Source organism: Schistocerca gregaria, chromosome 4 (genome assembly GCF_023897955.1).
Source record: "Schistocerca gregaria isolate iqSchGreg1 chromosome 4, iqSchGreg1.2, whole genome shotgun sequence".
In the NCBI taxonomy this organism is placed as follows: Eukaryota; Metazoa; Arthropoda; class Insecta; order Orthoptera; family Acrididae; genus Schistocerca; species Schistocerca gregaria.
The window spans coordinates 188,761,522-188,777,059 of record NC_064923.1 but is presented as its reverse complement, the minus strand read 5'-3'; the positions used below and the strand labels follow the sequence as shown (position 1 = coordinate 188,777,059).

General features: G+C 42.4%; 1 protein-coding gene across 3 annotated transcripts in view; it reads right to left on the bottom strand.

Annotated features, from left to right (window-relative positions):
• Positions 1 to 15,538, bottom strand: part of LOC126268230 (serine/threonine-protein kinase tricornered) — a 555,239-nt gene that overhangs the window by 459,327 nt on the left and 80,374 nt on the right. For all 3 annotated transcript variants that reach the window (XM_049973874.1, XM_049973875.1, XM_049973876.1), the window contains one exon: positions 3,644 to 3,723. In XM_049973874.1, coding sequence (XP_049829831.1) covers positions 3,644 to 3,723 — 80 coding nt within the window. The remainder of the gene's footprint in view (positions 1 to 3,643; positions 3,724 to 15,538) is intronic.

Sequence of the window (15,538 nt, the reverse complement as noted above, 5' to 3'; positions counted from 1 at the left end):
AGATGAAAAATAAAAGTGTGCTCAAGTTATTAACTGTGCATCCGCATGGCCGCGTCGTCTCATAGGATTTTCATGCAAATTGTAGCTTCCAAGAGGTTACTGTAATTAAAAGTCTCCGATCGAACAGTGAATTCGAGAAATGTCATTCATCGACCTTAATCGCAATGCCCTCTATACAGTTTCGTAAAATAGAATATTTAGTTTTGGAAGTTATTTTTCCATGCTTTCAGAACCTATCGACTTGTAACCGAACCCTTAACCATCGAGGAGCAAATTCAGTTCTAGCGAAACGACAGGATTTGAAGTAAGTAACCCACTCGAACATAGTGCAACATGAGACAACGGTTCCTGGAAAATTGCTGCCGACTGTCTACGTACGCCTACGAGAGAGACATTGCTTGTTTGGGCGCCAATGAGTACGCGGCAGAATATAGGAATATCGCCATTACTTCATCAAAATCTGGGAGACTTACAAACAGTCTTTTACAAAAAAAATTTCACTCATGTCATGAAGCCCTACACGCCACATTACAAATTTATTCAGTTAACTGACTCGAGAGGACGACAAACGAATCCACAATTATAGAACGAGATTTTTCAAGATGATGACCCAAAGCTGCCATCGTGCAGTGTCTAAGTGATTCGCCCAAATGCACCGCGACGTCCATTTTTACAGTCTGGTAAAGAATTTGATCAAAAAGCTTGAAAACGCTCGCATCTCATCGAGAGAGGAACAGAAGTCACATCCTCAGAAGACTGCATCAAAATAACATTCCATGGTACATCACCAGCTATGCTGACCAATATTTCCCAAAATTATGCATTACGCGTGGTTTACTGCCCGACTGTGCAAAGCAAGGGAATATTTTATGAATGAAAACCAAGTCTGTCTTTCTAGAGAAACTTCAATTTCAACCACGGAACTGTAAAAATGCGGCGTTCCTCACGCGTGCAACATGCCGAGAAAATGACTGCTTTCCTTGTTTTTACGATGCGTATCACACCAGCAAGTACGAGTCTTCAACTATGAAATACACGATCGTCACATTATTGTAGCCAACGTTCGACATCAACGTGTACTAACCACTCTCGGACGGCAGGCTGCAGTACTAGCAGTGGGCAGTTTAGAAAGTGTGTCGGAGGGATGTAGGAGTCGGGGTACGTGGTAAACAGTGCAGTCGTCGTCGTACTGCGTGAACGGAGTGATTTATCTCACGTCCAGCGGTGCATGATCATTGGCTTTAGGGCCAAGGACGGAAGCACTTCTCAAACAAATAAGCCAGTTAACCGTTCGCGTAGCGCTGTGGTTAAAGTGCAGACCGTTTCAAAATTAACATCCCCGTTTTAAGGCGTTGTAGCAATTATGAAGTTCGAATTACAATTTTAAATGATATACCAAATGAAAGAGCAACTCTTGATAGTTTTGTGTGTATACCTCAGCGCAATGGGAAGAGTATGGAATGATAAAGTGATTGAAAAACGCGTTGAATGAGTGCGATTCTTTCACTCTTAGCCCCAATAAATATCTCCGCGGAAAGTTTAAGGAACTTTCTTTTTCGGCGAATCAACTGAAACTGATGTTTCTTATCTTGATGTGCTACAGCTATGGCCCTTGCTTCAATGGGAAGCAGCTGAACAACTCATCTTGACCAAGGTTTCTGAACAACTCTCTTATCTGCTAGATGTGTGATCGATGATCAAATATGTGTGAATTCCCAAGGGATCAAACTGCTTAGGTCATCAGTCCCTTGACTTACAAACAACTTAAACGAACTTATGCTAAGAACAAAACACACACACACACACACACACACACACACACACACACACACACACACACACCTATGCCAGAAGGAAGGACGAACCTCTGGCGGGAAGTGATCGGTGTTCATATTGGATAATTGTAAGAAAAACTCTGTGTTTTTCTTCCATTTGGTGTATTATTTCAATTGTACGGTGAATGTAATGTGTGCTACAAAGCCTTCCAACCCGTATATTCATTTGTGCCCGCTCATTCCCAATAGGGCACTATTCCGCGGAAATATTGCTCATTTCAAGGAAAAGCATAATCGCATCTTTACAATTAAGGAACGTATGTTGAACGTGGTTAGAGGCGCTATGGAGTTGTACACTGTACGTGACTATCAGACTTTTCAAGTCATTTCTGTAAAAGAGAAGAGAGAGAGAGAGAGAGAGAGAGAGAGAGAGAGAGAGAGAGAGAGAGAGAGAGAGAGAGAGAGAGAGAGAGAGAGGGGGGGGGGGGGGGAAGAATATTTAGAGCAATTTTCCATCACTGCGGAGAACGGGGCGCTGTGGCTGCTGCCTGCCAACAGTACTTGTAGCCACCTCGGCGTAACATTGGAGCTTAAACGTCAGATACTAACTAAATTAAGTGACACTGGTCTAGTTAACTGTAAGGTTTTGCGTGGACTGTAGCGAGGATCGTGGAAGAAGTTCTGACAGCTGCACGTGTGCACGCACACACTGTGAATCATACGCTGATGATCCAATTTCTTAGGAAAAATATCATTTACAATCCAATAGCTTGCGGTTCCTCGAGGACACAAGAAGTTCTTAAAGCCACAAGGAACTGGCTCTACTATGTCGCTACCTTCGTTAGTGATCAGAGGTACAGATTACGGGCGGAGCAACTGCATAACGTGCTTGATCGAAAAACGTGAACACAGTACCCATGAACACGGGCTGAAAATGTTTCTCTGTTCTGCATACACAAGATCCGCAGTTAAGTATCCTTATACTGTTACTCAATTCGCGTGATACTAGCAATTTGCCGATGACATGATAATTCTGACAGAGACAGCAAAGGATCTGGACGAGCAGTTCAACAGATTGGATAATGTCTTGAAAGGAGGATATAAGATGAACAACAAATGCAAAATCAGGATAATGGAATGTAGTCAAATTAAATCAGGTGGTGCTCAGGGTTGGATTAGGACTTTAGACAGTTCAAGCAGTAGATGAGTTTTGCTATTTGGGGAGCAAAATAACTGATGATGGTCGAAGTAGAGGAGTGGCAAGGCAGTGGCAGTGGCAAGGAAAGCGTTTCTGAAGAAGAGAAATTTGTTAACATGGAGTATAGATTTAAGTGTCAGGAAGTCGTTTCTGAAAGTATTTGTATGGAGTGTAGCCGTGTATGGAAGTGAAACATGGACGATAGATAGTTTGGACAAGAAGAGAATAGAAGATTTCGAAATGTGGTGCTACAGAAGAATGATGAAGTTTAGATTGGTAGATCACATAATTAATGAGGAGGTATTGAATAGGATTGGGGAGAAGAGACGTTTGTGGCATAACTTGACTAGGAGGAGGGATCGGTTGGTAAGACAGGTTCTGAGGCATGAAGGGATCACCAATCTGGTATTGGACGGAAGCGTGGAGGATAAAAATTGTAGAGAGAGACCAAGACATGAATATACCAAGCAGATTAAGAAGGATGTAGATTTCAGTAGTTACTTGGAGGCGATGGAGTAACATGGAAAGCTGCATCAAACTAGTCTCTGGACTGAAGACAACAACAACAATCCGCTGACGAACCACATTCTTATGTTAAGTAAGAGCTGCAAAGCTCAGTCTCTTAGCACTCGCTGCTACTGGCAGAGCTGCGGCGCGCGCACACACCTACCTTGGTGGGACAGCGGGCGGCGTTGTGGAAGCTTGCCTCCAGCTATCCTCGCCCCATCCAGAGAACCGCCACCGCCGCTCCTGTTAACACAAGAAACGTAGTTCGAATCTGAGAGCGAAAATACACTCAAGAAATGAGAGCAGCTGTTTCTTCCGCACTGACTAGCACTCACACTCACTTCGGGTAAAGAACACTAAAGACGCATCTTAATCTACGTAAATAAATCCGTCAGAAAGGATTTCTGCTTGGTACAGATGATTAAATGCAGTATGGCATTTGTATATGGCTTTTTTAGGAACTGGCCTTGTAAGTCGTTTGTACAACGTCCCTGTGAAGTCAAACGCAGTTGCATACCGTAACGGGAAGATACTCATCCTTCGGAGAAAACAAATTACTCGGTATCATCTTCATCACGAGACTACAAACTTCCGAAGTGAAAGTCGCTAGCCGGCCGGAGTAGCCGAGCGGTTCTAGGAACTACAGTCTGGAACCGCGCGACCGCTACGGTCGAAGGTTCGATCCTGCCTCGGGCATGGATGGGTGTGACATCCTTAGGTTATTTAGGTTTAAGTAGTTCTAAGTTCTAGGGTACCGATGACCTCAGAAGTTAAGTCCCACAGTGCTCAGAGCGATTTGAACCATTCTACAGCTGATGCGGAACCATAATCGCTAATTGGGAGTTCATTCTCAGGCGTTTATTTGTTTACTCCGCTACGGAAGTAGTAGGTTAGCCTCTCTCTCTCTCTCTCTCTCTCTCTCTCTCTCTCTCTCTCTCTCTCTCTTCCCCCCCCCCCCCCCCCCCCTCTCTTTCCTGGTTACAGTTGTGGGGCCACGTTTCCTCTACGCAAAATAAAAGGGGGTCTGGGGTTGTTAAGCGAATGATCCTCACAGATAGTGTAACGAACTGTTCCCGGCTACTGCACGATCTCCTTTTCTCCGCCGCATGATTTGAGCGCCCTTTAGAATTAGTAAGACGGAGAATGGCAAAAAAGTTAGAGCGACAAGACAGTAGTTAACGATTACGAAATACGTCAGTAAGAAACATGAAAACTTTTTTCCCCAGTAAGTCAGATCGATTCAACGTATTGCTCCAATCAAAAGGGTCTGAATTTACGACCAGCTGCGTACTAGGCTGAATCTTCATAATCACTCATCGACATCTCAGTTTCAAATTTTTTTATCGAAGATGCACGTAATCTAGTAGTGGCATTTCCGTGCCTCTACTCGCCAATGTTTCGCTGTATGTTTTTATGTCGTTCTGAATTCACTGCCGATACCTGGCCGCCTACTCAAGCAGTATTTTCCTCGTCCACAAGCGCATCTAACTTCGGGACAAAGAGGTCGCTGGTAGCAGGAGCTAACAAACACGCCTGTTGTTGGCCTCGTAAAATGTGATGCCGACACGAGACACTGTTGCAGACGTTGTGACGCAAGAAGACTATTTTCGTGACGAGGCTCCCTGCCGCTTTCCTGCTGCAAAGCACGCCTTTTGCGACTGTCTTGACTCTCACTGCACCTTCAAAATTCAACAGTAAAATTAATTTACAGCTGTTCAGATCTTAACGAATTATGTCCTGTAGGTACTGATAGATGTGAACAAGGGGGTAATTCTTACTGCATCGAAGGTAACTTGGGAACTATAACCACAGACACCATCTTGATCACTTTTTATTTGCCGACAACCGGTTTCATTATGCGTTGCAAATCATCATAAATAAAAAGTTGTGATCCACAAGGTGTTTGTTTATTTGTTATAGCAAAATGATTATGGTTTTTAAAATATGGTGTCAATTATGTGTTATAACGGAGTCTGCAAGAACATGTCTGCACGTATGTGCTTACGCTTCCTCTACCGAAATCATTTCCATTAAATTGTTCTGCGTTGCCGACTATCTTGCAGAACGAAATAACGTTCCAGCTTCTGCCAGATTTAGTCTGCAAACATTTACAAAAATGGTTCAAATGGCTCTGAGCACTATGGGACTTAACATCTATGGTCATCAGTCCCCTAGAACTTAGAACTACTTAAACCTAACTAACCTAAGGACATCACACAACACCCAGCCATCACGAGGCAGAGAAAATCCCTGGGAACCCGGGCGTGGGAAGCGAGAACGCTACCGCACGACCACGAGATGCGGGCGCAAAACATTTACAATCGCTCGTTCAAAGACACGAATGGAAAATTAAGTTGCACAGGTCACACCAATATTCAAGAAAGGAAGTTGGAGTAATCGACTTAATTAGAGGCCCATACCATTAACGTCGATATGCAGCAGGATTTTGGAACATACATTGTGTTCGAACATTATGAATTACCTCGCGAAAAAAAACCGGTCTATTGACAAACAGTCAACATATATTAAGAAAACACTGTTCTTGTTAAACACAACTAGCTCTTCACTTGCATGAATTGCTGAGTGCTACTGACAAGCAATTTCAAATTGATCGCGTATTTCTGGGTTTCCGGAAGGCTTTTGACACTGTACCACACAATCCGCTTGTAGTGAAATAACATGTTTATGGAATATCGTTAAGTTATGTGAGTAGATTCGTGATTTCCTGTCAGAGAGACCACAGATCGTAGTACATGACGGAAAGTCATCGAGTAAAACCGGAGTGATGTCTGGCGTTCCCCAAGGTAGTGTTATATGCCCTTTGGTGTTCCTCGTCAACATAAAAGATTTAGGAGACACTCTGGTCGTCTTAGGTTGTTTGCAGATGACGCTGTATTTTATAGTCTAGTAAGGTCACCAGAAGATCAAAACGAATTGCAAACCGACTGAGAAATAGGGAGGAGTGTGTCACTGACATACAGGATTTGTGGTGCACACCACTAAACCAAAAGCCTTTCGTTGCGGCTAAATCTTCTCACGAAATTTCAAAGTCCGCAGCTCGTGGTCGTGCGGTAGTGTTCTCGCTTCCCGCGCCCTGGTTTCCGGGTTCGATTCCCGGCGGGGTCAAGGATTTTCTGTGCCTCGCGATGACTGGGTGTTGTGTGATGTCCTTAGGTTAGTTAGGTTTAAGTAGTTCTAAGTTCTAGGGGACTGATGACCAAAGATGTTAAGTCCCATAGTGCTCAGAGCCATTTGAACAATTTTTTTTTTTTTTAATTTCAAACAGTAACTTCCTCCTCTGAATGCGAAAATGTTTTGTTGACAGCAACCTACACAAGGAAAAACGATCATCAAAATAAAATAATGGAAATCAGAGCTTGCACGGCAAGACGTAGGTGTTAGTTTTTTCCGCGCGCTGTTCGAGAATGGAGTAACATAATTATTGCAAAGGAGGTGGTTCGATGAACCTTCTGACAGGCGCTCACATGTGATTTGCAGAGTATCAATGTAGATGCGAATAAACGCTGACACACACACACACACACACACACACACACACACACACACACACACACACACACACACTATTTTCGGTCTACAGACACCAAACAGGCATTTATTTAAAGTGTATTTATTTCCCCACTAGGTCTACGTGAAAGAAGTCTGCTGGAGTCTATTTCATTCCATCAGAATAATTATACTACGGAGAGTCAATCATGACATTACTTTTCCACCTTGTATGTAAGATATATCAAATAGGTGAAATACCCTCATACTCCAAGAAGAATGTAATAATTCCAATTTCAAAAGAGACTGATGTTGACAGTTTAATTACTCATGGTTGCAGAATACTGACGCAAATTATTTGCAGAAAAATTGAAAATCCTCGGGTAACATAAATTTGGGTTCCAGGAACACGTAATACAATACTGATTTTACGATTTATCTTAAAATAGACACAGAATAAAGGCAAACTTATGTTTACTGCATATGTTGATTTTCAGAACACTTGAACGCATTCATTGAAATTCTGAAGATAACACGAGTAATATACAGGGAGGAAATGTTTTCTCTCACTTGGGGTTCGGAAACCAGACTGCAGCTACAAGAGTCCAAAGGCATGAAAGGGAAGCCGAAGTGGACAAGGGAATGAGAGTGTTACATCCTAACCTAGCTGTTACTGAAACAGTTCACTGAGTGACCAGTGAAGGAAACTTTGTGACCAAAGATGACATTTTAATTTTGTAATGAACAGCTAAGGGCTTAGAAGAGCAGTGGATTTCCAGAAGCCTTTTGATACCGTTTCTCACAAGCGACTATTAATCAAATTTTGTGCATATCGAGTATCGTCTCAGTTGTGTGACTGCATTCGTGATTTCCTCTCAGAGAGGTCACAGTTCGTAGCGATAGTAAACCATCGACTAGAACTGATATCTGGCGATCCGCAAGCTAGTGTCTTGGGTCCTCTGCTGTTCCTGATTTACATAAATGATGTAAGTGACAATCTGAGCAGACGCCTTAGATTGTTTGCAGATGACGCTGTAATTTACAGTCTTGTAAAATCCTTAGACGATAATTCCAATTACAAAATGATCTAAAGAGAACTTCTGTGTGGCGCGAAAAGTGGTAATTAGCACTAAACAAAGAAAAGTGCGAGGTCATCCATATGGATACCAAACGAAATCCGACAAATTTTGGGTATACGATAAATCGCACAAATCTGCGGGCTGTCTATTTGACTAAATACCTACGAATTACAATTACGAGCAACTTAAATTGGAAATACCACACAGACAGTATTGTGGGGAAGGCGAAAGAAAGACTGCGCTTTGTTGGCAGAACACTTAGAAGATGCGATAAACCCTCCAAGGAGACAGCCTACAGTACACTTGTCTGTCCTCTGCTGGAATAATGCTGCGCGGTGTGGGATCCCTACGAGGTAGGACTGACGGAGGACATCGGAAGAAGGCAGCTCGTTTCGTGTTATCCGCAATAGGTATGAGAGTGTCACTGATATGATACGCGAGTTGGGGTGGCAGTCACTGAAACAAAGGCATCACCAACTTTCTCTTCCGAATCCGAAAATATTTTGTTGACACCCACCTACGTAGGGAGAAATGATCACCATAATAAAATAAGAGAAATCAGAGCTCGAAAGAAAAGATTTAGGTGTTCCTTTTTCCCATACGCCATTCGAAAGTGGAATGGTAGGATGTGGTATGAAAATAGTTGAATGAACCCTCTGCCAGGCAAGTAAGTGAGAATTGCAGAGTAACCATGTAGATGTAGAACAGAATGGATATATCCCGTAAAGAGGTTACAGGTTCAACATCAATAAAATTAAAAAAAGGCTACTTGAATGTTGTCGAATTGAATAGGTGATGCTGACAGAATAAGGTGATGCTGGCAGAATCAGAGAACATACAGCGATCAATACTTCGTGCTACTATCGCTGCTGCTGCTGCTGCTGCTTTTGTTGCAGTATTACAGAGGTATCTATAAAATATTAGGTATTGGTACTGACAACAAAGATCGTACCGAATTTGGTTCTGGAACAACCTTACATTCAGCGAAATTTACTGACGCACACATACCGAGTAGCACGCACCGCATGAGGTGGCGCTTTACTCTTACTCAGGAATGGGAAGGGGATCTAAGTCATGTCCGACCATACAGATTTACGTTTTTCTTTAAACCGATGAAGGTGGATGCCGCGATGGGCCCTATCAGAACGATACGCCCAATTTTCTTCCTCATCTTTATCTTATCTTTGAGCCACATCGCTAAGAACATTGCTGTCTACAGGGCATTAAACTCTACTTTTCCTTGATGGACAGTTGGTAGCAGCCCATTTCGTCATAATGGCGGGGACACGTCGTGGCGGTACCATTGTAGAGTCATCCTTATGGAATCATTCAAACGCCGCTCACAACTAATGCACATTGGTCGCAACCGGGTTGAAGCCACGCATATCTCGCTCGCTCAGCGTCCCAGATTCGTTCAGCAGGACTGAGGCCATTTGGTCTGGGGACTACGGAAGCACCATCATACCTAGGAAGTGTTCCTCGAACCGTTCTCATAATTCTGGAGTAAAAAGGCTATCGATGATCTTCTCAAGGAACAGTTCAGGTGAATAGGGTAGAGTACGAGCACAAGGACAATGGGATATTTACCCCACACTTCAGATGATAACAAAGCTGAAACTGGTAATTAGTAGGATAGCACAGCTGGTATGCGTCAAGAACCGGTTATAACCTAATTGATGACTTCAGGTTACGCAACCGTGCGAGTTATATTCATTGTCCTATCCACGAACTTGTATGTGGTACCTTAAACACCACCCCCTTTCCCCCCAGGCCTGCCCACACATTTGTGTTATTGCCGGTACAAGCCAAGAACCAGTTGTATCTGGTTGAATCCACTGATAAGAACTTCCAGTATCGTATCACAGCTAAGGCAGTTGAACAATTTATTTTCTTGGTCACCTATCCCCCCCCTCTCCAAGCACTTAGGGTACTGCTGGTAAGAGCTCAGAACTGGTTATATCTGGTATAGCACACTCATAAGGACTTCTCCTGGGAGTACCCCAATCCCCTTCTACCCATGCAGCCCCCCACGCAGATCAATAAGATTCAAGCATCCCATCCTCCCTTCCCCTCCTGCATTTTATAATTAGTGCACTAGATTGGGTAACTTTGTTCTTGAGCTGTGGAACGTAAGTAGACGATCAGGGTGTGGCTACTTGTTTATAAAAATTTAATTTGAATGTAATAACGTTAATTCACATCACTTGAAGTCTGGGGAAAAGGATGAGCGTATTCGTTAGGAACAAAATTATTATTTCCGTATTTTTCCAAATTTTTGCCGTTTTTCTTAACCTTCCCCTCGATTTAGCCTTTTTGCCCCATTTCTCAATAGCCTAAATGTAGATGTAGAGGAATGTAAGTCTTCTTACCGCAAATTACTGCAATGAATTATTCAAAACCTAATACTCATGTGAAGGCTATTAATGTTAAATAAATACTACAAGCCGATTTATAAACAAATTAGTAACATTTAACAACAAATATGTTGTTGTTAAAACTTTGTTTAATATTTAAACAACACAGCTAGATAAACAAAATGAACTTTCGCTATGTCGTAGTGTACGCATTCTCCAATATAGGACTAAATAATGAACCACGATACGGTCTCGGGAAGTAAAAACTAAATTTATGGTGTCGTAAAAATTTTGACTTATATCGATTTCAAAGGCGCACATAAATATGGTACATATAACAAATACTACACTGCAAGAAACACAAACCTAGATCACGAGCAACTCGGATAAATACGTGTCGAACGCGACCAGTGAGCCGCCTGCATGATATGCAACACTCCGAGCGCTCACGAGTAGATTTTGTACGCGACCGTCTTGGTTGCTGGTGGAAGACACACTGTTGAGGAATAAGGAACTCCGGGAGGACCACCCCGCGTTCGGTAATGATGGCAAATCGGTCGTAAACTACAGAAAAATGCGGACAGTTATGGAAATAAGCATTTAGCACTCTCCTCTTTTCTCTCTGGACCAAAAGGAATTGAGCTTTCCCCCCCCTCCCCCCGCAACATTCTGCTTTTAATACTACAAAAACAACATGGCTGACATCACTTCTTATCAGCCTGCTCTCTCAGGCGGAATAAAGTAGAGTAGGAAAACAGTTAAACAAAAGTTGCATTATTAGTGTGTGTGTCATTATAAGATTCGTATATAATAATGGAAAGATGCGAAGTATTATTCACGTCCCCACCCAATCGAGACTGTGCAATGGCCATAGTCCAGCAAAAATAAACTGTTTCTACTTGCCAAGTCATTGGCTCTCCGAGGCCATCCACACATCTGCCGCTAAATTATAGATGTGACTGTAGAGAGCTGCAGCGTTCAAACGCCGTCTGGCGATAGGACGAGACAAAAAGCATTTTGCCGACACTCAGTCAACAATAAACAAGACGCACAGTAAAAAATGCGGAACCAAACGGTTACGTACAAGGATCCGCAAATTTATGCAATCGCTACAGCCGGTACCGCCGCCGCCACAGCGAATCTCCAGTCAGCACAGGGAATACACCGAAGCCACAGCAGCCCGAACACTTCTCCCCAGGAACACACTAGTATGGGAAACTACTCGTACCAACACGCCCATATACGCAACCTACGGTATTCAAATTCCGGACACCACGCACTCATTAGCTTTCATCAACAATCAGGCAATGAGCGAATAACAACTCGCAGCAGTCTCCCCCTCCCATGTTCTGTCCGCTCTCTGGGCACGTCAACCAGCAACTGCAACAGCGCTGTATTGAACACACTAGCATTCTTTATTACAAATCGATCTAACTCTCTGAGAAACATGTGAGCGACGATGGATACACTCATTTCTTTGGTGTTGATTTCCTTGCCTTGAATTTATCTTGCTTTGCGTTCTGTAGCAGTAGAAATATTTCACTGTGCGGAATTGTGAAAATACTGTAACACATTCCTTAGGCACCAATGGCTATCACTGTGGAAGGCTTTCTATAGATCTGCTACTAGTAGGATCGATCAACACGTGAACAAAGCCCCGTAGAGAAAGTGCCGTTCACTTTGTCAAAACAGTGTCGGTAAGCTGACTAAAGAACAACGCTACCAACGCCAATGTATATTTCGCAAAATGAACACGAAGCGGGCTCATATACAGGCATATAGACAGTGGCTTTTATCTGTCTATTTTTGTGAATGGTACAAGGTGTTATCCACTATGCACCATATGGTGGTTTGCATAGTACGTGTGTTCTAAAATTTATAGGAGATATAATAAATTACCAACTTACACTTACAAATAAAAAAAAAAGCATTATTATATAGATGGAGTAATCTGAATATGGGGTAGAGAGGTGGTGTATGTATTATGGCGTTAATGAGGACTGTGATAACCTATATCTAGTTATTATATTAAAGAAACAGTAATTTTCAAATTACCTAATAGTATTTTTATGTACCACACCATAAGATGATATTGTGGTGTAAATTGGTAGATAGCCATTCGATTGTTAAACATTGAAAAATACAAAGGAATGTGTGATGAAAAAAATTGTTAGTCACTAAGTCATTCTATCTTAAGTCGTTCTATTACTGTGGAGTGTGAGTTGTAAGATACCCTTTATTTGGGTTCTGAATGCTGTGGTAGTCTCTCGCAATAAATGCGAGCTGCACGTCTTCACGTATTTGGAATAATAACATACTTCCATGTAATGTGACGCGGCACGATGTCATGAACAAAAAGCAACACACACGGATCACATATTGATGCTGCTGTTACAGAAGAAATCACGAGAAGTTCGCTGATGGAGGATAAAAGGTCTGTGCACAACACGGGTAGTATACATTTTTATCTGCACGACTTTAAATTAAGAGCTGATACTACTGCTCAGATTTGTAGATTTTGTGCATTGTTTATCATAATTTTGACCTTTTTCAGATCTCCTCTCCGCCTGTGTGGGTGGTGGAAAATTTACCTCTTTCGACACACAAACAATGGACTGTTTCGGAGGATAGTTGGCGCACATGAGGGGATGTCAGTTTGGTCAGCGCTAATTTATTCGTGTTGTATCCCTGTTGTGTGGAAGGTTATGCCCGTCGATGCTGATTCAGCATTGTCACTGGGTAAGTTTATCTGTCAGCCATAAGTGCATGTCGTCATCCTATGGTTTTCATGTTATAGTTTTTACCACCTCGCGTTATTATATTTTTAAATAAAGAAATACCCTTTTGATATAAACGTGAACTGGTCGACATCAAAATGAATATTAAAAGAAGCTACCGAGACATTTTAGGCACCGTCTACGACACACAATGGCTCTTAAAGCAATACTGCAAGTGAGGAAACCGTGTCTGACATGTAGGGGATCTAATGCACACAATTATCTGTCTGTTTCTGTCGTCGTCTTCAATCCAGAGACTGGTTTGATGCAGCTCTCCATGCTACTCCATCCTGTGCAAGCTTCTTCATTTCCCAGTACCTACTGCAACCTATATCCTGAATCTGCTCAGTGTATTCATCTCTTGGTCTCCCTCTACGATTTTTACCCCCCCACACTGCCCTCCAACAAATTTTTGATCCCTTGATGCCTCAGAACACGTCCTACCAACCGATACCTTCTATCTGTTTATAGTTTCAGTTATTTAACATAGACATAGATTACAAGAACTTGTACTGTTGATGTACTCATATAAAATAATGAACTTACAGACATTCACTATTGCAGAGGATGTGTAAGTGTATTAAAGACTGAAGTGTAGACGGTCAATTTTGTTTTGTGAAAATAAATATCTTAGTTCTACTAAAAAGAAAGGATATCAAATACATCCACACATTATGAAGCTCCTTCATGATAGGCTAATATTACCATGTTCTTTTGTAAGTTGTCGGCCTTGGACAGTACTGTTCATGTAGGAGCGGCATATTGCATTTTTTACAATTGGGCTTGATATTTTAACAAATATACGTCAATAAGCATGCGTTTTGGTGTGTACAGAGTAACATTAAGGCATACAAAAATCACTATCATGTTGCTTGTCATTACTGGATCCACACTTGGACCCCATCCCAGACCCTGAGTTAATGCATTACAGTACATACAGAACAGTGGTACTGGATTGGAATTACAACCACACTTAGAATCACTGAACTTGACACCACAACTGGTAATATCTTCTATCTTGTGTAAATGGAGTGGGATTATGGCTGGTCGAAGACTTGAAGAAAATAGGTACCAACAACTGTAATTTTTATTTGGTTACCAGTTTCGGTGCCTCATTGGCACCGTCTTCGGGCTTCTATATACCAAACCGCTCAAGTCATCCAGTCATTTCTGTTATTATAGGTACCACTACATCCAACTGGTTTCCATAGACTTAAAAACTTCTCGGCCGCCATGGACCGCTCCCATCTCTCGCGTTAGAGGTGTTAAGGTTTCATGTCTACAGAGAAGATTTTAGAAATTGTGGAAACCATCTGGATGTAGTGGTCCTGTAACAACACAACCGGCTGGATGACTTACGTAGTGTCGTGTATAGGGGCGTGAATAAAATGAAACTGATGCACTGAAACTTATAGCTGAAAAAGAAAGGATATTAAATAAAATTACATCTGTTGGCAACATTTTTTCGAGGACGTGGTGCCGGCTTGCATCTTACACCCAGAGACTTTTGCTACTGGTGTGAAAAATTATCAACAAGAGTTATTTTCTGCTGGCAGACATTCTGTCATATTGCTACGAAACACATTTCGATGTTTATCGCACACTGTACGAACATTACGACTGACTTATCTGAGATCTAAAGCAGCAAAATCTGTAGAATCATGGTAAATACATAGAGGTTGATGGATGCCTTGTGTTGAAGTACATACACTCAACAGCCAAAATATTATGTCCACTGTCCACAGCGAAACTGGATGCTGCCTGATGGCTTTGCGGGCACGCGACGCGGTAACAAAATTTTATAGCGGAGCAGACATGGACGGGGGAAATACACTGAGATAACCGACTTCGGCAAAGGGCAGATTACTATAACGCACAGCCTATGAACGAATATATCTCGACAACTACGAAGCTGGTCGAATGTTCACATGCTTCTGCCATGAGCATCAACAGAAAGAGGTAGGACGGCAGTTAAACTACCACCAGGCGCTAAATGGTTGGACATCCATGGCTCTTCACAGAACATCGGGTTCAGAGGCTTGTCTGCTCTGTGAATTAGGACAGATGAATCTGTGGCATCTCTGCGAAAAGATCACAATGCTGGTGCACGCACAAGTGTTTAGGAGTACCTCGTTCATCGTACATTGTCTTCGGGCGAGTCAAGATTTTGCTACACTAGACTGCTGGTCGTCTCCACGAACACTATCATCGAGGTGAACGGTGGCCAGTGCGCTACAGACGCAGGCTAGTCGGAGCTGTATTATGCTATGAAAAACATAGCATGGGAGCTGTGGTAGTAATTGAAGACATGCTGACAGCTACAAGCTACGTGCATCACTTC